The sequence below is a fragment of the Canis lupus genome, chromosome 5 (genome assembly GCF_048164855.1).
Source record: "Canis lupus baileyi chromosome 5, mCanLup2.hap1, whole genome shotgun sequence".
Classification (NCBI taxonomy): Eukaryota; Metazoa; Chordata; class Mammalia; order Carnivora; family Canidae; genus Canis; species Canis lupus.
Genome location: NC_132842.1, coordinates 82,375,578 through 82,401,442, shown reverse-complemented (window position 1 = coordinate 82,401,442; position 25,865 = coordinate 82,375,578). Strand labels below are relative to the sequence as shown.

The 25,865-nt window shown below is 50.5% G+C and overlaps 1 protein-coding gene and 1 long non-coding RNA gene across 7 annotated transcripts in view; both read right to left on the bottom strand.

Moving 5' to 3' along the window:
* Positions 1–25,650, bottom strand: part of ZBTB17 (zinc finger and BTB domain containing 17) — a 31,477-nt gene extending 5,827 nt beyond the window's left edge. For 2 of the 6 annotated variants that reach the window (XM_072828232.1, XM_072828237.1), the window contains exons 1-4: positions 25,494–25,647; positions 1,922–2,128; positions 765–953; positions 75–215 (exon numbers count right to left, since the gene is read on the bottom strand). In XM_072828232.1, coding sequence (XP_072684333.1) covers positions 75–215; positions 765–953; positions 1,922–2,128; positions 25,494–25,500 — 544 coding nt within the window. In that variant the 5' untranslated portion in view covers positions 25,501–25,647. Of the gene's footprint in view, positions 1–74; positions 216–764; positions 954–1,921; positions 2,129–23,739; positions 23,827–24,779; positions 25,149–25,177; positions 25,200–25,493 lie in introns of those variants that run through there. The other 4 variants (XM_072828234.1, XM_072828233.1, XM_072828236.1 and 1 more) reach the window with 4 other exon arrangements.
* Positions 4,308–15,233, bottom strand: LOC140634385 (uncharacterized). The gene is made up of 2 exons (XR_012031889.1): positions 7,766–15,233; positions 4,308–7,576 (listed from the first exon to the last, which is right to left on the bottom strand). It is a non-coding gene; the product is annotated as an uncharacterized lncRNA (long non-coding RNA).
* Positions 25,651–25,865: the final 215 nt, after the last annotated feature.

Sequence of the window (25,865 nt, the reverse complement as noted above, 5' to 3'; positions counted from 1 at the left end):
GCCTGTGCCACCCTACCTCTGGGCCCTGGGGAGGTGATGGGACGGACGGCCGGGTCCTCGGTGCCACGACTCACCGCTGGCCGTGCTCTCGGCCTGGCCACCCCGCTCCTCTTTGGGCTCCCTGCCCGGGCCTGGGGGCGGATTGCTGCCGGCTGGGTCCAGCTCACTCAGCATGGTAGCAGCTGCCTTCTCCTCTTTGGCTCTCTTGTCTCCTCCTAGACATGGAACAGGACAGACCTGCCGTTTCCCATCCCGTGCCCACCACCTGGAGGGGTGAGGTAGCCCAGGACTTTCTAGCAGTCTGTTCCCAGGGCAGCTCCTCCACACCAGGCTGTGCCTGGGCCTGGGATAAGCAGTCCCGGCCGCTGCTTCCGTGGGGCTCCCACACTGGTCGGGGAGCACACCTCACAAGCAAGACAATACCACCAGTCAGAGGTCAGTGCTTGGGAGGGGAACGGGGTTCTCTGCAAAGAGTACCAAGAGCGTCTGTCCCACACCTGGCACCAGGGGCCCGACAGCAGAGAGCTGCAGGAGGAGCGACCCCCAAGTGCAGAGGGCTAAGGGAGCAGGGCACAAAGCAGCTAATGGGGGAAGGGGTAGGCAGATGGGCCCCTGTGAGGCCCTTCCTGAGGCTTTACTCCTTACCAGCACCCCACGGTGCAGGCAAGGCCAGATAAGAAACTGGGGCCCAGAGAGAAGCAGAGAGTCCGAGGCAGCACTGCCTCCAAAGCCACCTACTCAGAACAGCCCGCCAAGTGTCTTACCTTCCACGGCCGAGGCCACCGTATTCTCCCCAGGGCTGGCGGCCGGCTCAGCGAGTGACTTGAGGGCATGGCAGGCCGTGATGATGTCCTGCATCTGCAGGAAGCTGGCTACGGCCAGCACGTCGTCCACGTTCTCAGAGCTCAGGCTCAGCTTGGCCGTGTACATGAACTCCAGCACCTGCCCCAAGCCTGCCAAGGACACAGACAGCCATCACGGACCCGCCTCCAGGCCCGGCACCAGCAGCCTCCTCAGCTGCCCGACTCGGTAGCGGGATGGCAGGCCACCGTCTCCCCGGCCCGTACTTGCGGGCAGGCGGGCAACCCGAGGACCCTCAGCGCAGACCACAGCCTCTGAAATGAAATAGGCCCCCAAAGGGCGGAGGGGGTGACGGCTGCCCTGCATGGAGGACAGGGGTGTGAGCACCTGCTCTGCGCAGTAGAGGGTGTGAACAGAGGACTGAGAGTGTAAACAGCACCCTGCACGAAGGCCAGGTGAACTCCTACCCTGCACAGGGGACAGCAGTGTGAACACGCCCCCACCCGCCCCCGTGTACTCTCCCAGTCACCACACTCCACCACTGGAGGACACGCCACCAAGAGGGTGTCAGCACTGGCCTTCATCAGGGCTCTGCCACAAAGTAGGTGACCTCCAGGCCAGTCACCTGCCCGCTCTGGATCTCAGCTTCCATATCTGTAAACTGGGGGGACACCACTTTGCCCTGACCTTCCCGTGGAAGGTCACGCCATCCTGGGTCAGGAGCCAAATCCAGGACCGGTTCCCTCCTCAATGCCGGGTCTTCCCGACCCCCTCCCAGCCCCAGCTGTGGCCATCCCCATCAGGGCCAGCCCTGTGGTAGGGGTTCGGGACAGACTCAGCCAGGGGAAGGGGTTGGGGGCTCAGAGCCCACCTGTTCTCTGTCCCTCCTGACAAGCCTAGCCTATGTTCCCTATGATGAGCTTATCATGAGCCCTTCCTGTCAGTTCTCTCCCAGTCAAAACAGGCCCCGCAAACGTAGCAGCAACTAGGTGCCCACATGCTCATGGCCTGAGTCCTGCGTGGGAGGCCTGGCCCACCCCAGGGCCTGAAGGGCCGCCCCCAGGAGGGCCTTGCGCGGCACAGGGCCACCACAAGCTCAGCCCTGGACCCAACGGGGTACCTGCCGCGTTACTGATGTCCAGGTGCACCACATCCTTCTGGTCCACGAAGAGCATCTTGAAGTACTCGCTGCAGGCTGCCAGAACTGCTTTATGGGCCTTGAAGTCAACGCCGTCCACCACGAAAGTGCAGTCGCACAGAAGTCCCAGCTGCCGCTGCTGGTTCAGCTGCTCCAGGACCTGCTGGCTGTGCTGGGGAAAATCCATGGCTGGGAAGCCACAGGGCCTTCGCGTGAGCACAGAGGAAGGACGCCAGCCAGCCTGACCAGTCCACCCCAACCCTCCCAGGTGAGAAATGTGGGGCAGAGGAGGGGAACTACATCCACAAAGGGTAAATCGCTCCAGATTCCCTGTGCAAGCCAAGGCTGACCAGTGGCTCCTAGATCCCTGGGTTTACTGGTCAGCAAAGTTCCCAAAACCAAAAGCTTTGAGGGACCAACACAAAACAGCACTTCTGCATCTTGCCAGGTAACGACATTAAAAAGTCAAAAAACAAACACAAAGCACCGATTACTGAGAGCATTAAAAAAAAGACATTGGGCAGCCCCCGTGGCTCAGCGGTTTAGCGCCACCTTCAGCCCAGGGCCTGATCCTGGAGACCCGGGATCGAGTCCCACATTGGGCTCCCTGCAGGGAGCCTGCTTCTCCCTCTCCGTGTCTCTGCCTCTCTCTCTCTGCATCTCTCGTGAATAAATAAAATCTTAAAAAAAAAAAAAAAAAGGATGCAGGACATAATCTTAGAAGAAAGGACAGATCTTTCAACTAGATACATTTGGCTTTATGAAAACCTTTTTATTTCGGTTTTTTCCCCCCATTCTGTCATATACAGGTGAGACGTGCGTCTGGGAAGACAGGTGTTCCATCTGCCAGCATCTCAGGAGTGGACCCTCTCCTGCACAGGGTCTGGCAAAGTCCTGCCCTTGGGGGCAGGGATCTCTCTCTCTCTCTGATTCATAGGCTCAGGGAACCACATAAAGTTGGGGAGTCCTCTGCCTCCAGAAACCTCTCCAGTCGGTCCCTGGTGGAAGAATGAGCCTTGGTCCTGACCCCAAGAGCTGCTGGTCTGGCCGCAGTTTCTCTGTCAAAGACCTCATTAATGCCTGGAAATCCCACAACCGTCTCAAGTGAATATGCTCAGAAAAATTCCATGGCCTGGTGCCGAATAATCACCAACTACCACAAGCCAGGGCTAAATAAGTATCTAAAACAGCTCGGGCCTCCGCAGCAGCGCCACACCAGAGTGCATCTCAGATGAGCATTTTATAGGAAAAATAGCAGGCACCTCGGTCCAAGAAAGATCCAATTTCAAAATGAAAGTCAGCACCCCACTCCTGGGATCACAGGCCGCCAGCCCTGGCACAGGCCCTGGCACGGACCCACCAGGGCCAGGCTGTCATGCCCTGGCCCGGCATCGGACGCCTGGGTCTGCTCGGAGCTGCCCCAGGCTGTTTCTGGGCAGGTGCGAAGGACACTTTGCGGCTCCTAGCCCCCAGGTTCCAGCAGCCCCTCACGGGCTCCCGCGGTTCAGGGACATCAGCCCCCCACCCCCCACCCCCCACCCCCCGTGTGAGTCACCGCAGGAGCCGTGACCATGTATGGTGGTCTGGCCACAACGAGCCGCAAGGAAAGCCACGCCCACCCCACCCCCCAAGAGGGGCTCAGCCCCCCCATCAGCTTTGAACGCTGTGAAGCCCACCCACCCGGTGGCGTCTGGGAGGTTTTCAAAGGCAGGGCTATGTGTCCGGGAGCTGGAGGATGTCACCGAGGCGGGGCTCCATTGGAAAGGACCCATGTCCGGTGCCGGGTTAAAGGCCCAGACCGTGGGCACTCAGGCCTGGGATGTGAAGGCAGCGCACCCCCGACAGGGCAGGCAGAGGGTGAAGGCGGGTGCGGCCGGCAGCCAAGTCCCAGTCCCTAGCCACTGCCTATGTCCTCAGAAGCCGGGTGCAGAAGCCCCCCATCGCCGGGGGGGCCTGGCTCCTTCACCTTCGTCCGGCAGCTGACCCAACAATACCCACAATGGACCAGGGAGGAAGGGAGGAAGTGTCCTAAGTTTGGAAACAACCGGGAGCAGCAGCTGACCCCCGCCCCTGCCCCAGCTGCAAGGCCACCTGACTTGCTGTAAACCTGAGAAGAGACTCTGGGGCCCACCCCCGGGGTGGGGGGGCGGGGTACCACGGGGGCCCCAAGGGCAGCTGCTCAGCGGGGTGGGCCAGGGGCCCACGCCTGCCAGGAGCCCTCAAGAGCCTTCAGGAGCCTTCGTGCTGCGGCCCCGCCACAGCTTCCAGGGAAAGGGCACAGGCCCGGCTCTCATTTCAGAGGCTTCCGGGGAGTAAAGGTCGGGGGAAGGTGGCTGGTGGCCAGGCACCTCCCTGCACCCACCCCTCCAGGAGGAGGTCTTCCACCCAATGCTGACCATGCTCCTCGCCAGATGCGGGTGTGGGGGGCACAACACAGGGTCCCCCAGAGCTGTTCCAACAGAGAAATACTCCCAAAGGGTGCCTGTTTTGACAAATTCAAAGACTAAAAAGGAAGAAAAGGGGAGACGGTGAGAGGAAGCAGCAGAGGAAGCCGTGGGAGACCAGGAAGGGAGGGAGCAGAGCCTGAGGAAGGAAGGAGCAGAAAGGTGGAGAAAGGCGGAGGCCACGTGCTGAAGAGTCGCCTAAACACTGGCTCCCGGGGCTGGTTCTGCCATCAGGGGCTGGTTCTGCCATCAGCCCGGGGGAGAGCCAGCAGGCCGCGGGGGCTCCCCAGTGCTCCCGCCCCCCTCCAGGCAAGTTATAACCCTCACCAGGTGGAGCCCAGAGGCCCCCAGCTGCCTCCAGCACCCACCTCCCCCAGCTGGCAGCCTGCTAGAAAGCTCCACCAGCCCCTTACTCCCTAAGGCAAGGTGGTAAGCAGGTAAGGGCCCAGCTGGCCTGGTCCTCCCCTCGGGGGCTGAGCGAGAACCTCCCGTCCAGAGCTCCGTGAAATGCTCTAGAAGATCACGGCACTCCTCCCACTGTCTTCTGTTTCCTTTCACGCTCCACAGTGACAGGAACCCACCACGATCGGGCCAAGCTTAGAGGGGTCAGGAAAGAGGTGAGCGGGCTGCCTGGGCCACACAGCTGGACGTGTGGGTCCCGCGGGCACGGGGAGCTGCCCACCCCAGCCAGCGCACGCACCGAGGCGTCGCCATCCAAGGAGATCTGAAACAACCGTATGATCAACAGCCCTGCTGCCTCTCATCGCCAAGGCCGGGGATCAAGTGTGGCTCCCCCAGCCTCACCCCTGCTACACAGTGCTTTCACTCAAGGGAAAGTGTGGGGGGTCCCTTCCGCCTTACTTTGTCTTGCTTTAAGGGTGATAAATGTGGGCCTTAAAGCTACTCTAAGACCCTAAAAGTGAGAACTAAAGAAAATGTAAACAGAACAAGACCACAGAGCCCACCAAGCCCAAAGTGCTCACGTCAGATACAGAAAATGAAGCCTCAAACCGGCACATATTTGTCCCCTCAAGAAACTGGCATGACCTTCTAGAAACTCCTCACTGCACTCGGGTACCTTCCCTGTGCCACTGCCAGCTGCTCAGTGGTTGTCCCTGATTAATGGGGCTGACTTATGGTGTCAGAAGTGGGATGCTCTTCAGATGGCCACCCACCCAGCTGGACACTCACCCCTGGCCTGCCTCACAAGGAATTTGTTTGGGAATGAAAACTTGAAGGACCTAGAGGAGACCCGCGGTGGGATTCTAAACAGGCCCAACTAAGCAACATGGACACGGATGGCCGCCACCATCCCCCCATCCCACCACATCTGCTGGGAGATTCCACCCGGACTTGGGTGGCTCTGACCACCAAGATGCAGTAACTCTGTGCCAGTTCCAGGCCTGGCCCTTAAGAGGTCTGCGGATTCCGCGTGGCTCTCCTGGAATCCAGCCACCCCATCGCAGGGATGTCCAGGCTCTCCTGCTGGAGAGGGACGAGGCACAGAGCGGCCCTGGAGTAGACGCTGCATGCACAGCCCACATGAAGAACAGCAGACAGCCGTACGGGAGATGCTTTCCTGGACCCTCCAGCCCAGCTACTAGCTGAATGCTGTCACATGAATGCTGACCCCAACAACTCGTGGAACAAAAGAAACTGCCCAGTCAACCCACAAAATTGGGAGAAGTAATAAACTGCTGATGGTTTAGGTCACTAAGTTTTGAAGTGGTTGCTCACAGCAAGAGAATGGATAGGACGGTAAAACCGTCAAGAAAAGGCAACGGGGACACCTGGGCGGCTCACTGGTTGAGCGTCTGCCTTTGGCTCAGGTCATGCTCCCAGGGTCCTAGGTCCCAGGATCGAGTGCCGCATCGGGCTCCCTGCTCGGGGGATGCTTCTCCCTCTGCCTGTGTCTCTGCCTCTCTGTGTCTCTCATGAATAAATAAAAAATCTTAAAAAAAAAAAAAATAGAAAAGAAAAGAAAGAAAAGGCAACAAGTAACAAAACGTCCAGGATGACAGTTCTGTCTGGATGGGAGGAGGGACAAGCGGGGGTCTTCTGACACACTGGGAGTGCTCCATTTCTTTACTTGGACACACCTAGATTATTTAAGTTAAACATACATTTCATATACTTTTGTATGGCAACATTTTTCAAAAGTCCACAAAAATTTTAGTAAGAAGAACGTGAGGTACAGGTGCCACACTCAATCTAGCAGTGACAGGGTTATTTCCAAGTATGCTTGCGGCCGCTCTCGCAGGGGCTGTGCTAAGACCCAGGTCTCAGGTTTCCCAGGAGCCGAGCAGGGTGCAGGGGGCCTGGCCACAGAAAACACAATGCATCTCATTCACGTTTCAGCTCCAAAACATCCACAGGCAGATGATAACGTAAGGAAGAGTTCCCCGGGGGTGCTGAAACCCTTAAGATTCTGGGGGATCCCAGACTCCATGACCCCCTCCCCCCAGGAACAACGAAATGACATTAATGGAGTCTCTTCAACATGCCAGGAAACACGGTGCACGCGTGGCACCACCTGACCACCTAAAAACTATGAACATGGCTATCCTGGGTGTCGAGTTCCACCCTGAGTACAGAGGCAGCAGAGCCTCTGGGGTCAGGCCAGGTAGGACCCGGATCCCTGTTCGGCCACCTGCCTCACCAGTGGTGCATCTCCAGCAAAGCTCCTCCTTTGGCAAAATGGGGCCAGTGGGACCGCTTCCCACGTGTGTTACAGACTTCAGGTAGATCCTGTAAGCACAGAGCCCGAACAGCGCCCAACACACGGTACACTCGCCAAGCTAATGTTACCAGGAAGCACAGATGCAAATCACAGTTTTATTTTTAGGCCGAAGACCATATCAGATGGTTTCTACATATTCTTTTATGCTGGGTACCTGGGGTAACTATTTAGTGACTTGACCTTGTTAAGACGTTGTAATCATAACCCATTATTCTTTCTAAAAGCAATCTGGAAAAATCCCAGAGTCCAATTAACATGAAGAGAGGGAGAGAGGGAAAGGGGGGGCGCTGGGCAAGAACCATTCAGAGCAATTTTCTCTGTCGGGGAAGCACTTTATATTGAACAACTGTTCTGTTGAAGCCCGAGGGTGCTCCCGGGTGAAGGCTGGAGCGCCTGCCCAGAGCTCTAAGTGGGTCCGCAGAGCCCTGCTCCATCTCCGAGTCAAAGGGGCACCTGTCAAACGTGAAATATTACCCAGGTTATTAGCAAGCACTACACTGCAGGCAGGACTTCCAAACTGCCACACAGAGGGAAGCCATTAAGCCCAACACAACGAGACGCTGACTTTGACAAACGACAAGCCCCGGCTCCCAGAACACGTTGTGCCCGGCTGCGGGTCTGGACATGACACAGCCATCTTACGTCCAGGGGCAGGTGAGAGGGAGCCCCATTCGCCTTCCAGCTGCTCGGCATTCCGGATTTTCTAGCAACACAGGTGGTTCCCGTCTACAGCTTAGCACGCACCAACTCAGGCCAGGGAAGTGACGTTCACGGCAGGCCAGCCTTGCATCCGGGAAACCCACCTGCCCGACCCTCCATCCTCCCCGCGACACTATCCCTTTTCAGGGCAACATGCCAGAGAGGCAAATACCAACAAAACCAGCCCTTCTGGCGCTTTCCTCTTGGCCCAGCAAGTACAGCTCTTATACTAAGCTTGTGCTTCTCAAAATTTTTTAAAGATTTTATTTATTTATTCATGAGACAGAGAGAGACAGAGACAGACAGAGAGAGACAGAGACAAAGCAGAGGGAGAAGCAGGCTCCCTGCAGGGAGCCCGATGCGGGACTCGATCCCAGGACCACTCCCTGAGCCAAAGGCAGATATCTGCTCGACCACTGAGCCACCCGGGCGCCCCTGCTTCTCAAACTTTTAAAATCAATTCTCCCCTTAGGTAAATGAACACACTGACTCAGCCTTTCCCAACAGCCACAGATTCTGATACTTTATCTTCTACTGGGTAACGGCCCCACTCTGAAAATCAGTTACCTTCTACATAATCCTACCAGCCACGGCTCAGTAGTAGTTTCTGTGAAGTTTGTATTACAAAAAAATACTGATTTTTAAACACCTAAAAACCATATCTAAATATAAAATTAAGTTGTAACGCTGCCTTTGCTTCTCAAATTATACAGTTTCCATGATCTCTAATATTCCACACTTCTGAAGAGGGAATGGAGACCCCCACACATACCCCCAATGGACCCCACGCTCCAGGAATATGGCTGAGTGGGAAGGCTGGCCGGCCCTGAGGAAAGTGCTGTCCTGGGTCCCGGGGCACCCACACTAGTCTGGACTCCAGCATGCTAGTACTTGCTCTGGGGACTCTTAAAGCTTGACAAAGGGTAAATTAAGGGCTCTGCTTCCAGAAAGATGAAATCAGAATATGGGGACTTGGTGGCATCCGATCATTCTCCCAACATCCTGCCCTCCACCCCAGTGCTCCCTGGGCAGCAGTACACAGACACAGCCTGAAAGGAGGCCGACGTGTTGCTCCGCCTCCGCTACCAGGTTTAATAAGCTCACTGCCAGGTGGGACTGCTTACTCACAGCTGCTGACAGCACCTACCCCAGGACCTTGCTCCCACATGGTTATAAATCCAGTCAAGGAACAGGCCTGTCCAGAGTGGTGATTCCTGGCTTTTTTGAGTACGACTAACTCAAGGTCAAATATTCAGCAGACCCTCAGGAAATAATAGTTGTACTTTTGGCGCTTTTTAACCGAGAAAATAATGGGCAAAAACCACTATGAAAAAAGAATTTCCATTCCACTAATCACAACAGCACCTATACATATTTGAGAAGCAATAAGAAGAAATGTCCTTCAATATACAGAAAGTCTATGGGGGCGACTAAGCTGAGCAGCGACTCCTAATGATCACCTTCCCCTCTCAGGGTCCACGGCCTCTAAATCAGGGAGCAGACACACAGAAAAGACAAAAGCACTTCACCAGTGCTAGACGAGCGCCTCCCCTGTGCTGGTTGTAGGTCTATTTAGAGTTATGAGCATCATGGGGAGGACAGGTAATAAGTATAACAGATAAGCTCACATACTAGATGCTGTGAAAAAAGCACAAGGTGTGGAGACAAAAGAGGCAGAGGCTATTTAAGAAAACAATCAAGGAAGACCTCTCTGAGGAGGTGACACTAAAGCAAAGACCCGAATGAAGTATAAGAACCAGCCATGCCACCCTAAGCCCAGGAACTGTTACAGGCACACAGAGAGCAAATGCAAAGGCCCTGAGGTAGGTGTGACTCTGACATAGGGGCTGGCATGCCTGGAGAGGAGGAACCTGAGAGAATGAGACAAGCCCACGCCCGCACAGCAGAGGCTGAGATCACCCAGGGTCTTAGAGGCAAGTCTGGCTCTGGAGTTTCTTCTAAGTACGCTGGGGTCCCCCAGAAGACTGGGTGCAAAGGAGTGACCGCAAGGGGGCAAAGAGAGCAGAGGAACACAGGGGAAGAGCAAGAGATGGAGGCCCTGCGTGGAGAAGTGGAAGCAGTCAGACCCAGACTGGGAAGCTGTTCCGGAGAACCAACAGTCAGCTAGCTGATCAGGCAAATGTGCGCAGTAAGAAGAGGAGTCACGGACCACACAAAACTGGTCACCTGAGAAACTGGCCAAGAGCAGGTGCCACTGGCCCAGGTGAGGAGTGACAGCAGGCAGAGGGAGGGCAGGCGCAGCAGAAGTTCTGTTGGGCCAACACAACACAGAGATGTCTATGGGAGGGATGGTAGATAAGCCACAGGATGGACTGGGGTCCCTATGGGAGCAAATACTGGACAAAGAAGAGGAAACAGGGGCTCTCGGTGGCTTGGTTAAGCGTCCAACTCTTGATTTCAGCTCCAGTCATGATCTCAGGGTCAAGAGATGGAGCCTTGAGCTAGATTCTGTGCTGAGCGTGGAGCCTGCTAGGATTCTCTCCCACCCCCCACCCCTGCCCCTCTCCCCTCTCTAAAATAAAAAAGAGGAACACCAACAGACTCAGATCAAAGGACATGCATGTGAATCCTGGCCCCAGTCATACCAGGGTGGCCTCAGGCAAGCTTCTCTGAGTTCTAGACTGTTCACCCATTGAACAGGAAAACCGCCATGTACATGAGAATTGTGAGGACTAAAAAAATAACAGGAAGTACCACACAAATCCTGGCAAAAGTGGAATCAGGTATTCTCTAACAGAAGTCTGTGACTGATACGCAGTTAAACAAAAAGGGAAAAAATGAATCAAGACAAACCAGGTTATCCCAAGTGAGCCCCCTTTACCAGTGAAGGGCACGGCTCCTCTCCACAGCAGGTGGAGAAAAAGGAGGGAGCCGTGGCCTGGTCCAATGTGACAAAAGAGCACTCAGACTTTGTTCCCACCTGGCTTCAAACTTCTACTATGAGGCGTTTGTTACTGTGTCACTCGGGGGCAGAAAGCCTGGGAAGAGGTGCCCGTTCAAGCTAAGTATGGATAGATTTGGGGGGCTAATCTTTGCACTGGGGGGGCTAGGGAACAGGGTAGCAGGCCCATACTTCACATCAACTGCGGAGCACTGCCTGGTGCAGGTGCCTGCTGGGAACAGACAGCTCCACAGGTAGCAAGGCCAGGCCTGTCTAAGGGCCCACCCTCAAGGGCCTTCCACCATGGAGCAAGTCCCAGACTCTGCCACCACCTTCAGAGGAGTTCTGAAGGGGTGCCACCCCTGGGAGGTACGGTACCTTGCCACATCTAACAAGACACGTGAATAAAGGCACGAAGGAGATTCAGATTGAGGACTGCAGAAGCCATGGGGGGAGGGGTGCATGAGAGAAAAGTGCGCAGGCATGCGGGCCAGGACAGCACACCTCAGCATCACAAGAGAAAGGAGTGGAAAACGTGGTGAGACACGCAGCGGGAGGGACAGGCTAGAGTCAGACATGCAGGGCCACGCCCACCACACCAGGCCCTAGTGCTCACCCTGGCTGACAGTTGGGAGCCTGGCCAAGGGTTTAAGAGAGGGCCATGGTTAGGCTTACATTTCAGAAAAGTCACTCTGGCTGCATCAGTATGGAGAACAGTGGGAAAAGGGGAGGGTGAGAAGCAGAAAAATAAGTTAGAAAGTCCCACACTGCTGGGCCCCTGGGATGTGAAAAATGGGACAATGTCACCCCCAGCTGGCACCAGAAGGCTTTAGCTCGTGGCTCCAGATCTAACACATGCTCACAAGGATCTTTCAGAGCACCCTGTGCAAATGGCCTGTCCACTAGATATTATAATATCCTTTGAAAACTTAAGTACCTCTTCTTGGAGTGGCTCTAAGTCCCTTAACACAGAGTACCTGACCCTTACTAGGGGAAGCTGGGCTGTGTGGTTTGTCCAAAACCATAAAACCAGGCTGTGAAATCCTAAGCTCATATATTAAACCAAAAAAAAAGTGCAAATCGCTGGACATATAAGAAATGTATAAGGGAGCTCCTCAGAGGAGCAGGGCAAGGGCAGGAAGGATCTCTATTTTTCACTGCATGTCATTTCTGCATTTTCTTTTGCCACTTATAAATGTTATCTATTTAAAAAGCAGAAAAAGGAAGAAAGAAACTATCCACAAAGTTGCAGTTGCTTCATCTCTATTTATTAGAAAAACTTTACAACATTTTCTACAAGACCTGGTGACTCAAAACTTCTCAACAGGAAGAAATTTCTCAGAAGGGAAACGGAAAATTATGGTAATTTGCACAAAGGATGTGTCACCCGAGAAATCTTTATGAGCAGAAATTCCTTACGGAGACAAAACTGAAAATCCCCAGAAGAGCAGATGGAAGGCTTTGCCAGACCCAGCCTTGCTGCTCTGATACCATAATGAATGAGGCCGAGGCCTTCTCCCTCTTCCTCCCTCTCTCTCTCTCTCTCTCTCTCTCTCTCACACACACACACACACACACACACACACACACACACACACACACACGGTTCTGCGTGCAGCTCCAAGGTTGCTGATGGACTCCTGGGACCCAGTTAGCACTCCTGCCTTGGCATCAAACCAAAGCTAGCCGAGCACCTTGGACAAAAATACTCAGCCCTCTGCACCTCAATTTCCCTCCTGTAAATGGAGACAATGATACAAGTTCCCACTGCATAAAGCAGCCACACTGGCCCCTATCATTCCTGCTGTCACACAGAAACCCACACTAGTGATACTGGTGAACCATATAAAAAGGGGAACCGAGTGTTGGAACCCCTGCCCCATCTTCTAAAAATGGGAGGTGAAATCTCATCAGGCCCCCATGACAAATAAAATGTTAACATGAAGTAAGACTGGGCAAAGGCCCTGCAAATGGCAATGCTAGCTCAACAGTAACCAGAACAGAAGACAGAAGCGCTCATCCTTGAGGGCAAAAGCCACCTGCTTTCTACAAAGAGCACAATGATTGTGGAGAAATAGTGAGGCTTTCATTGAGAGAGCAAACAGAACATGACAATTCCAAGGAAGGACTGCTTTTTCCATGAAACTAGTTAAGATCAAGGATCCAAGCCAAAAGCAAACAGGAGGCTGGGTACCAATTGTTTAGAGGTGGATGTATCTGGACTTCGTACAGCCCATTAGTTTCACGTGGCTGACTTTGTCTAGGTTTGTTTCCTCACTAGGATTGGTGACTGCTGAGGTCCCTTCCAGTGAGGAGATAAAGTAAATGTTGAATAAATGATTTCATTAACGTGACTGCCAGATTACAAACACATGCATTTAAAGTATAACAGGTACCGTGTGCATGATCATTAAAAAATGACACATTCACCTAGCGTTCAGCAGATCCTCTTTTAAAACCTTCCCTATATTGGAAATCTTGAGAGGAACAGGAACTACACAGGCTGTACCTATACGGTCACAGAAGTACAGACAGAAGCCAACATGAAATTGTATACTGGGTATCCCTGGGTGGCTCAGCGGTTTAGCACCTGCCTTTGGCCCAGGTCATGATCCTGGAGTCCCGGGATCGAGTCCCACATTGGGCTCCTGCATGGAGCCTGCTTCTCCCTCTGCCTGTGTCTCTGCGCCTCTCTTGCTCTCTCTGCCTCTCTCTCTCTCGAATAAATAAAATCTTAAAAAAAAAAAAAATTGTATACTTACTACTCCCAATAGGATTAAACTAAAATATTTTGTGAGACTTGACCGAGAAAAATTAAATGAGTGCCAAGATGTTTTGGAAGAGTATTTGGGGGAAGTGCAGAAATTCATGTTAGGCCTGGATAAAAAGCGGTCAAGAACTCAACGTCTCAATCTCCAAGGATTTTTTTAAACCTGCTGGGCTCCTCAACTCCAGCCACTGAACTGCTGCTCTAGAACAGTCTCTGGACTCGAGCCCTGGGAGGATTAAGGAAGCTCAGGGCCCCAGTGCTTGCCCTTGAACAAACAGTGCTGGCTGACCTCCAGCCCCTCAGATCCCCTCCACCTGCAACAGCGGTGAATCAGCAAAGCTGCTGGAAGCCTTTTAACGGATGACTTGCAACCCTGGTGGTTCTTCAGCCAGTCACTTTGAAGTGTGAGCTTCTGAGACAAAGTTGGAAAGTACCCCCAACTGCTGCCTGGTTCCCATTTCCCAGTCCTAACGCAGGTAGCCTGAGAGATAGAGACAGACAAATGGACACAGACACAGACAGATACAGAAAGAGTGTTTGCAATAGCACCAATGCCCTATAAGGCATGCAGACCAGCCCCAAGGGCCCACTTACTGTGGAAGGCATGGCATAAACTTAATGCTTAGGAGTATGAAAGATTGGTCAGAAATTTAAACGTTCTGTTTCTTTGTATTTTTTAAGACTTTTTTTTTTTAAGTTATCTCTATACCCAACATGGGGCTCAAACTCACAACCCCAAGATCAAGAGTCACATGTTCCACTGACTGAGCCAGGCAGGTGCCCCTATATGTTCTGTTTCATTCATATTACCTTACTCTTCCCGCCTTCCTACCCCTAAGTGTAAATTAGGGGTGAATATTTGCAGCCTATATGGTAAATAAGGGTTACAGTCTTGCTATACAAAATGCTCCTCATACAAGCAACAATGAAAACATAGGTCCTCATAAAAGCTGTTCACAGGGGCACCTGGCTGGCTCAGTAGAGCATGCAACCCTTGATCTTGGGGTTGTGAGCTTGAGCCCCAAATTGGGGACTGGGATTACTTAAAAAAAAATAAAACCTTTAAAAACAAAAAAACAAAAAAACAAAAAACCTTGTACACGAATGTTCATGACAGCATTACTCATAACAGTCAAAAAGTGGAAACAACCCAAATGTCCATCAACTGATGAATGAGTAAATAAAATGTGGTCTGTCTGTCCATGCAATAGCATATTGGACAATAGAAAATGTAATGACAAATGGTACAAGAATGAACCTTGAAAACTTTATGCTAAATCAAGCTAGCCAAAAGACCATATGTTACATGATTCCATTTACATGAAATGCCCGGAACAGGCAAATCCATAAGGATACAAAGCAGCACACTGTCTAGGGCTGATGGGGACAGGGAAGTGGGGAGTGACTACTAATGGGTGGTGGGTTTCTTTCTAAGATAATGACAATGTTCTGAAAATAGTGCTGATAGTCACACAACTCTGAGAATACAATGCAGGCCATTTAATTGTACGTTTTAAATGGCTGTATCAGATGCTACATGAATACCTCAATAAAACCATTACAAAAAACTAATCAACAAGAAAAGAAATCTCCTGGGACATCTGGGTGGCTCAGGGCATGATCCTGGGGCCCTGGGATCAAGTCCTACATCAGGCTCCCCATGAGGAGCCTGCTTCTCTTTCTGCCTGTGTGTGTATGTTTCTCTCCAGGAAGAGAAAGGAAAGGAAAAAGGAAAGGAAAGGAAAAAGGAAAGGAAAGGAAAAAGGAAAGGAAAGGAAAAAGGAAAGGAAAGGAAAAAGGAAAGGAAAAAGGAAAGGAAAAAGGAAAGGAAAAAGGAAAGGAAAAAGGAAAGGAAAAAGGAAAGGAAAAAGGAAAGGAAAAAGGAAAGGAAAAAGGAAAGGAAAAAGGAAAGGAAAAAGGAAAGGAAAAAGGAAAGGAAAAAGGAAAGGAAAAAGGAAAGGAAAAAGGAAAGGAAAAAGGAAAGGAAAAAGGAAAGGAAAAAGGAAAGGAAAAAGGAAAGGAAAAAGGAAAGGAAAAAGGAAAGGAAAAAGGAAAGGAAAAAGGAAAGGAAAAAGGAAAGGAAAAAGGAAAGGAAAAAGGAAAGGAAAAAGGAAAGGAAAAAGGAAAGGAAAAAGGAAAGGAAAGGAAAGGAAAGGGAAATGAAGAGGCAATTCACAAAAGAAATATTATACAGAAAAAAAAGATGTTCAGCCTCACTAATAAAAATAAAGAAACATAAGATCCACTTTCAGGAGCAGACTGGCAAAAACCTAAGAGACTGACAATTTCCACTGTGGGCCAAGGTGTGTTCCAGAGAGCAGGATCAGCCTGTTGACATGGATGTAAATGTTTAATGCATTCATTGGTCGGGTAAAAACTAATGCTTGGGGGAGTAACTGATAAGAGAGCCCACGGTGCAGATGCTATGCTTTCCCAATCTGATGGGAGATTTCACCCAGCTGGAACAAAATTGTGAGTCCTGGTAAAGGGCTGTGGGTGGGACTGTGTGGCCCACAGAGAAAACACAGCTTTGCTAATATATAATAAGGACCACCATGTGAAGCAACTGGGAGGTTACAGAAATCATAGGCTCATTGTTTCCAAAGGGCAGCAGCACATGGAGAGAATGCCACCAAAGGGAATAACTGGAAAGGCTGCTGTAGCTGCCCGCTTGCAAGGAACTTCATAATACATGCTATTTCATCGATCTCCGCAGTAATCCTGCAAGAAGGGTGTTAATATGATTGTTCCCATCCTGCAGATAAGCAAATCAAGCCTTAGAGAGGCTGTCAGCTGATCCAGGTCTCACTGACACACCCAGACTCAAGGCCATGTCCATCATACTTTAAAAGAATTGACCTTTCCACCTCAGAAAGAGACAAAACTTCCACAGATGGATAGACATGGAATACTAGGCTCTACAGACCCTCAGTTTGAAAATTCTGTTGTTAATTGGCACTTACCAACTCCCTTTCCTTATACTAATAAGTGTCACAAAACATCTTGTAAAAGTCATAAGTGAACATGACTAAGTCTTCATTGTAATCTTTGGTGTTTGCTGCTGCCAGGTGAAACACAAAATTAAGACTCAGAAACCTCTTGATTTCTGGAAGCCTGGCACACCAGGTATCCAGGCCAACTCTCATAACAAACAGCTGCAAATGAAGAGAAATTGTGAAATCTCTTTTAAAATACATAAAAAAACTGGCAAATTGGTAAGGGACACCTAGAGGTCAAATGAAATTAAGCAAAGGCTAGAATAGAGAGAGCAAGTGGAGCTTTGAGAGTAGGTATTAAAAAGGCATCTGTAGGGCAGCCCGGGTGGCTCAGTGGTTTAGTGCTGCCTTCAGCCCAGGGCCTAATACTGGAGACCCCGGATTGAGTCCCACGTCGGGCTCCCTGCATGGAGCCTGCTTTTCCCTCTGCCTGTGTCTCTGCCTCTCTCCATGTCTCTCATGAATAAATAAATAAAATCTTTAAATAAATAAATAAGTTTTTTGTTGTTGTTTTTTAAAGGCATCTGTGGAACTGAGCAAGCTCGAGTTCCCACTCCCTCCCAAGGATGGAGGTCTCATAGGAGGGCCCTGCCAGAATAAAGCTGGGGCCACACAGAGTTACAAGTCAGTGAAAAAAAAAAGACTATACAGAAAACTGCCTCTATCAAATCTTGGCATCAAATGGAGGGTAAAATCCTCAGAGAACTGGTAACCCCCTTAGAGGGCCCCCAAAAAGACATTAGCCCAAATTCGTACATCATAAAAGATGTACTTCGGTAGATAAAAAGTGATCCCAGAATTAAAGTATTAAATGCAAGAAGGAATGAAGACCAACTAGTTAATAATAAATGAGCAAATCTAAATAATACTGAATGAGGTCTTCTAAAATTTAAAAAAGAACTGAAATACCCCCCTATAGAATAAAAGGAGGGTGTGATGGGAATCAAAGTGTGCTAAGGTCCTTAACTGTTCAAGAGTAGGGTGTGAGACAGTGACTAAAGTTAGACTGTGGTAAGTTATGTAAACTGAGAGATAAACCATGTTCATGGAAGGGTCAATATCATAAAAAAGTCATTTCTATCCAAATTGATAAGTTCAAAGTAATTCTAATAAAAGATCCCAGCAATTTGTATGGAACTCAACAAGCACAATCTAAAATGAAGATGGAAGAGCAAAGGGCCAAGACCTTACCAAGAACTGTTACATAAAAATTTAGTCATTAAATCAGCGTGATATTGGCACAGAGAAAGAGAATAAATAGTAAAGCACTCAGGATCAGATCCACACATTTGTAGACACTTGACATATTATAATGGCCACTGGTGTCATTTACAGATCCATGTAAAAGGAATGTATTTTTTCAATAAATAGTTCTTAGGATAATTTGGTACACTTAAAAAAAAATTAGCTCCTTACCTCACAGTACACAGAAAAATAATTTTAAATGGGCTGAAGACCTTACCATAAAAGGCCTTATCATAAAATGTTTGGAAGACAATATATAGAGGATATATTTATAAACTTTAAGTAGGGAGGAATTCTTAAAAAGGAAAAGTGCTAACTGTAAAAGAAAAAAATGAACATTAAGAATTTGTTTAAAAAAAAAAAAAAACCTACAGTGAAAAGACAAGCCACAAACTGAAGTGGATAGTTACAATACATATATCTGACAAAGGATTAGTATACAAAATAAATAAAAACCAGTAACAAGCAAGAAGTCTATATACAACAAAGAGACAAATAGAAAAATGAGCAAAAGATTAAAGTAGCTGTTTCACAGAAGCTGAAACCTGAATGACCAATAACTATATGAAAAGATGCTTAACTAATAATCATGAAAATGCAAATCAAAACCACATGATAAAAACTCCCATCTGATTACTAAAAATTTTAAAGTCTAGTAAAACCAGAGTTGGGAGGATGTGAAACAAACAGAATTGTCAGTTGAACTGTAAACGGGGGGAAGCATTCTGGAAACAGGTACTACTGGGTCGAGCTGAAGCTCATACACCCTGTGATTCAGCCCCACTCCTGGGGCTCTACCCTGCAGACGTTTGCACGTGTCCAGAAATGTGCACAGCAGCACTGTCTCAGCAAAATACCAAAGACAACCCAAATGTCTGTCAGCAAGACAAAGGATAAATAAATTCTCTTGTAATGGAACATAACCACCTGAGACAGTGAAGTACAACTACAGGCCAACACTGGATTTCTCTCCAGAACACACCTTAAGCCAACAGTTTAAGACACCGAAAAAAAACAACATGATTCTATCAAGTTCAAAAGCAAGCCAAATGAGACAACACAATGTTTAGCATACAACACACGTGGTGAAACTTTATAGAAAAGCAAGAGTGCTAAAAAGCAAAACCGATGAGCTGGGGGTGGGGTGGGCCAGGATCAGGGAGGGGCGCTCCAAACCCACCGGTAACATTCTTCTTTGTGAACTGAGCGATGGGCACATGGTTTCCTTGTATCTCTAGTCTTTATACTGTACGTTCTCCTTTGTATCTACTCAATATTTAACAAAAACAACTTACAAAATTAAACAATGTTCTTTCTGACTTTAAACAATGTTTGGAAGCATGAACTCAGGCAGCTGAGTTACAGTAAACCAGGAAAGTCCCTGACAGGGCCCCCGAGTCCCGAGACTACTGAAATGAGAGGTGCTTCACCCACCAGGCTGGGGAGCCACTGGAGACACAGCTTCCCGCTGGGCGGCAGTGCCTCCCATTCGGGACAGGAAAGTGGCTGCTTAGATGAATAGTTCCAGCATAGGAAGTGGTGTGGGAGGGGTGGGCCCAACAGGTTCTACTGCCAGAGCTCTTAAGAAGCTTGGTATTTTCTTTTTTTTTTTTTTCCAGTTTTACTGAGAAATAACTGACATACATCACTGTGTAAGTTTAAGGTGCAGAGCAGATGGTTTGAATTTCCATGTGTTGTGAAATGATGACCGCAATAGGTTTGGCTAACATTCATCTTCTCACAGAGACACAAGAAAGGAAAGGAAAACAATTTTTTCCTTGTGATGAGGACTCGAAGGATCTACTCTCTCAACCCCCTAGATGTCACAGAACAGTGTCAGCTGTAGTCGGCAAGTTGTCCAGCAGGTTTCTGATGTTACTATTAACCCACCACACCCGCTTTCCAGCCAACCCCGTCCTCAGCTGGAACCGCCTCCTGGTGAGCCTCTGCCTGCCGCTGTGTAGACAGGAGTGAGCAACTCTCAACTCTAACCAGGCCCTCTGCTTCGTCTAATTCCCATCAAACAGGCTGGACTCCCCGAGCCCAAGCCCTGGTTTCCTGCAGAATCTGCAGCGAGGACATAGCGGAGGTCTACTTTAACTGGTCTTTGGGTGGTCAAGCTACTGCTAGCGTGAGGACCTCTGCAAGGGCCAGGTCCCCATGCTGACCCTCGACACACACACACACACACACACACACACACACACACGCGCGCGCACACACACGCACACGTCTGAGGCCAATGCAGAAATCCCTCAGGGCTGAAATGGTTACTCTTTGACCTTTACTACTTCAATCATCTAGAAACTGTGGCCAGCAAAAGGAGGAGATAATGGTCTCCAGGACAACATGCTTTGGGCACACAATGTACTTAGTTCTTCATTTTCTCTCAGGCTGGCTCCCTTCTTTCCGTGGTGCCACCCTGCCGAGACACCGAGTCTGGGTACCTCCTCACCACCCACTCAGCCACCACCCTTCGAAGAATTCCAGGAAAGAAGGAGCCACCTGGTCTTTTACGCGACAAACTAGTAAAACCCTGAAGCTCTGCCCATAGAGGCTGCCCTCCTACTCACAGGGCTCACGTCCCACAACCAAGTCAAATCATTTGACTCTTGAAAAATGGTCTTCCCTAGACACACAGATAGATACACACACACACACACACACACACACACGGAATAGTTCTGCAGATACTATTAACAGTTATCTGAGAGGGGAACTGGGTCAGGCTCGGAAGACTCCATGGTGCCACTTTTTGTTTTTAAGATTTATTTATTTACTTTAAAGAGAGATAGTATGAGTGGGAAGGGCAGGAAGGGCTAGAGGGAGAGTGAATGTCAAGCAGACTCTGTCTACTGAGCCTGGAACCTGACACAAGACTCGATCTGACGACTGAGATCATGATCTGAGCTGAAACCAAGAGTCAGATGCTCAACCAACTGCATCCCTCAGGCACCTCTCCATAGTTTTTTTTTTTTTTTAAGATTTTATTTATTTATTCATGAGAGACACAGAGAGAGAGAGAGAGACAGGCAGAGACATAAGCAGAGGGAGAAGCAGGCTCCCCTCAAGGAACCAGAGGCAGGACTCGATCCCAACACCCTGGGATCACATCCTGAGCCAAAGGCAGGCAGACACTCAACCACTGAGCCACCCAGGCGCCTCTCCACGGTGCATTCTTTAGAACCTTCTGATTTGTGTACCTTGGGCATATTCCTCTACCAAACATTTTTTTTCTTCCTCTGCACACTTTTTCTTGACCCTTTCAAGGGTCCTCTTCTCCTAACATATAATAACACCAGTTACCAATGATGGAATCAGGGACTCGAGAAAGCATTTTACATGCATTACCTCATCAATAATTCTGGCCAATGAAGTTATATGCGAGGTCATCAGTATCCCCACTTTACAAGTGAGAAAACTGAGGCTTGGAGAGGCCAAGTATTTTGCCCAAAGGCACACATCTAGTAAGTATAAGAATAGCATGAGCCCAGGTATGTCTAATTTATAAATTTTTTTTTTTTTTTTAAGATTTTTACTTACTTGAGAAAGAGAGAGAATGACACAGAGAGGGGCAGAGAAAGAGAAGCAGACAAAGGGGCTTGACCCCAGGATCATGACCGGAGCCAAAGGCAGACACTTAACTGACTGAGCCACCCAGGTGCCCCGAAGTTCATGTTTCTAACCAGTACTCTCTACTGCAGGGTTCTAGATGTGGACGATCTGGTCCCAGGAAATGTTTGGCAATGTCTGGAGACATACCCCACTACCACAGCTGGAGGTGGGTGGGTATTACAGTCATCTATGGGTGGAAGCCAGGGATGCCATCACCATCCTAAAGTACACAGCTCAGCCCAAGACAAAGGTTTATGCAGCCCCAAATGTCAAGAACATCCGGGCTGAGAAACCATGCTCTAGTGGAAAAAGACAGAAAGACAGAGAATAGACTGGGTTGTCTTTGGTATTTTGCTGAGACAGTGCTGCTGTGCACATTCTCATAGCTCAGGTCTTGGAGTTCACCATGGTTACATCCATACACCGCACAGATACCAAATAAACCATCAGGTTCTCCTCTCCTCAAACAATAGCACACCAACCCCATGTCACACTGGAGTTCTCACCAGCTTAACTGCCAGTTCCTCTTCAGCTAATCAAGGCTGACCATCTGTCCATCCAACAACAGTTACTGAGCACCGGCTATGTGCCAGGAAATAAGCTATGCAGTGGGACTACCAGGAGAAACGATCCCCTGTCCCTGCCTGCAAGATGCTGGTGGGCTAACAGGGAGACATAGAAACCTACGATTATAATGTGAGATATGAATTGCATCAAGAGATCAGTGCAGGATGCTAAGAAATCAACGGAGGAGGAGCTCCAAACTTAGCTGGGGTGGGTGGCTGGGCAGGACCGGAGAAGGCTTCCCAGAAGCATCTGAGCTTGCAGGAATTAAACAGGCAGAGGCAATCCTTTTCTTCCCAAAGGACCCCTCACCAGACCTTTCAGAGTATGGTCTCTGAGAATCCACAGATGGACACCTTTAAATAGAGAGCTTGGTAGAACTCAAGAGTAGTCGCTGATCCCCTCTGCACAATCTGGATAATTCCTGCCTTGAGGGAGGATGCACACCAGCATCACTATGGATTTGGGTCTGCTTTACTGCAATCCTCACTGGCTCTCTGGCTTCGAAGCACCCCTCACCTCGCAGCAGGAGGTAATTCACCTTTATGTGGCCAATCCTGTGATGTACAGGCTTGATCTCTCGTAGTTCTCTAAACAATTCTGTGAGCTTGATACTATTATCCCTCTTTGACAGATGAGGAAACGGGAGGCGCAGTGGTAAAGTACCTGGCCCTCAAGACACAGAGCCACCAAGCAGGGAAGCAAGGATGCAAAACCAACACCAGGGTCCTTGCTGCCTCTATCTGAGGAGACCTCTACAGATGTAAATCCAAACATGCCGTTCACTCTTAATCTCCCCCACTTCAGCAGAGCCTTCCAAAATCAGTCATCCTTCTCCCGCGCGCCTCCCCCGTGGTGCTTTTTGCATTGTATCGTGATCATCCACATGGCTAAGAGCTCCTCGCTCCCAGGATCCAGTCTTACATCCCCAGCATCTAGCGCAGTGTCACATGTGCTGGGCACAGAAAAAGCTGAATGCATAAATAAGCCTGGACTCTCCGGGCGCAAGCAACATCAACCTACTCAAAGCCAGAGCAGCCTGCCGTGGGGAGACAGAGGCATGGGGAGAATGCCCAGCCCTCCTGCACCAATGCAGTGGGTTCCCCTCAGGCTGAGCCCAAGCCCCAGAGACAGCAATCCAGTCACCCGAGGGACGGAGCAGGCTCTCTCAGCCAGCTTTCCCTCCAGTACTGGAACAGTCATGATTCGTTCTTTGGTTTGTATACCAGATGCTTATGTTTGGGGACATTTTTTACAAAAATATGTATCTTTAAACATCAGAACCTTAAAAGGAATGAACATGTGCTCCCCACTCTGTCTTTCCCCTTCTGCCAGCTGGAGTACATACACAATGGCAGGAGCTGCAGCAGCCAGCTTCGACCGTGAGATGGAAGCCTGGTTTTGAGCAAGGAGAGCCACATGGTCACTAGAACCCTGTTCCCAGATACTTCATGGAACAGAGCAAGATGACCTACCAGTTCTTGGACTGCCTACTTCCAGGTTTTTAAGAGGAGAGGAATATACTTTGAGTTTGTTTCAGCCATTGTACTTTAGGATTGCCTTGCTAGCGCATGTTAGGTTGTGTGTGATTAAAACAAAGTGTGAGCATTTGCCCAGTGACTAACATAGTGTGGTCTTTGTGGGTAAACCAAACATAATGACAGCCACAATTTCCCAATCAAACTCAGATGTAGTCATTACTTTATAACTTGAAAGAAAGAAAAAAAAACTATCTTGAAAGGGTGATCTGAGTCATGCTGAGCCTAGAGAAGGACAAACAAACTGACCTCCTGGTCTGTTTCATCCTTGAGCATTACAGACATACCTCAGATTTCCAAGTAGCCCAGGCTACTCTTTTCTGACAGTTTGTCTGCGTAAACTCCAGCTTGGCTCTCCTCCTCCAGCTCATTACCTGAATCAAAGACACCCAAGTGGAAAATCTGATGAGAACCCGAAAGGCACCAGCTCCCTAAGAGCTGCCCTTTTACGCGTCCAAGAAACACAGGTAAATCCAGAGCCCTGAGCACGGAGCCTGGCACAATGGAGACGCTCGGTACAAGTTTGTTTGGATCATCCTCGGCCGGCTGCACGTCAGACACTGTGCCAGAGCCTGGGACACAAAGATGAGTAACCCCGCTCCCACTGCCTACACTTAGAAATTCCTGCTTACCGAAAAGACATATAACACAATGTTGTAAAGCAAGAGCGACAAGACTGTGCCCGGGTTCCTGCGACGCTACAGCGTTAGCCTTCCCCAGGGATGTCTCAAGTGCTCTTGCTTCTCGTTTCACACCCTTGCCCTCGGTAAGCACACCCCCTCCCACAACCTGAGGGACTTTTTATTTTTTTTTTTTTTATTTTTTTTTTTTCTGAGGGACTTTTTAAGTGGATGACAACTGCTAGCTCACCGCTGGACAGCTCCACTCGAATGTTTTACAGGCACCTGCTTTCAACGTGTTGAAAACTAAATGCACCTTCCCTCCTCACACCTGCTCCCCATCCTGCTCCGATCACACTGATCACACTGAGTGCTATCGCCACCTGCCCATCAAGACTAGGAGGTCAGTTCTGACCTCTCGCTGACCTCCAACTTCCTCATCTAACTCATCACCAGGTTCGGTCAATGCTCCGAAACCTCCCTCTCCACTGTCTCCCTCTAACCGGACTGGAGGCCACGCATCCTTTGTAGATAGGATTACTCTAGCGGCCTGTTAATTGGCCTCCAGGCCTGTACCCTTTAATGCATCCTTCACATCCACGAATCTGGTTCTCCCATGGCTTCCCATTAACCTAAAACTGAAAACTCCTTAACTAGGTTCACACGGCCCCAGAGGACCAGGCCGCAGCCAGCGTCTTTCGTCTTACCTTTCAGCTCCGTCCTCCAGGCACAGACCTTAACTATCACACTAGCTCCTAAGCTTTGTCACAAGCTCCCATCTTCAGCCGAGAATACAACGCTTTTCTCGCCTGCACTCCCCTAAGAGCCCTTTAGGGATCTCCGCGCTCTGCACCTATTGCCTTATTTGCTCTTCCTGGCAACCCCAGGGAGCAGCCTGTAGGATCGTCTCTGCTTTAAGGAGGAGGAAACTGAGGCAGAGAGCGAGAGCCTCCCGAGCTTCGTCCAGGACGCAGCTGGCGAGCACAGGGCCGCCCGGCTCCACGGGTCATACTTTGAACCACTGCACCGCGAGCGCTGGCTCGATCCTCACAACCTATCGGGTGCCGAGCCACCGTCTGCGGAAGGAATGAATGAATGAAGTCACCTTGTAGGGGGCAGCACCTCCCGGTCCCGCGGCCCCCGCCCTGCGGCCGCACAGCCGCCCCCGCCGCGGCGCGGGGTGCAGGGGCGCTGACAGCCGGGCGGCGGGGGCGTCACCCGAGCCGGGGGCCGACTCGCGCTCCCCCGCAGGAACTGCCGGCCCGCTCTCCCCCCGCACCCCCCCAGCTGCCCCGCGGGGTCCCCGCCGTCCCCTCCCCTCCCCCACACAACCGTCCCCGGCCTCCCGCCGCGCCCCATCCCTCGCCGCCTCCGCCCGGCTCCCGGGACTTGCCCAGCCCCGGGCGCTTGCTGACCCTCACCTGCCATGTCCCGGACCCCACCGTAGAGGGAGGTGCATCACGGCCGCGAGAGGGCCGGGGACGGCACTTCAGAGCAGACAAAGGGCGCCGCCATGTCAGAGTCGGGCGGAACCGACCTCGCCGGCTTCCCGGCTGCGACTTCCGGCGCATGCGCAGCGCCCGCGCTGGACGGGAACCGCGGCCCCGCGCATGCGCAGCGCCCGCGCTGCCCCGAGAACCGCGGCCCCGCGCATGCGCCTCCGCATCCCGAAGTTCTCTATTACGGCACTTGGGCGCCTCGACTCGTCCTCGTCGTAACCCTTGCTTGGTTTTCTGTTCCAACCATTACAGTCACAGCTTCCCCGCGTTCAGCGCTTCCTGTGCGCCCGGCGC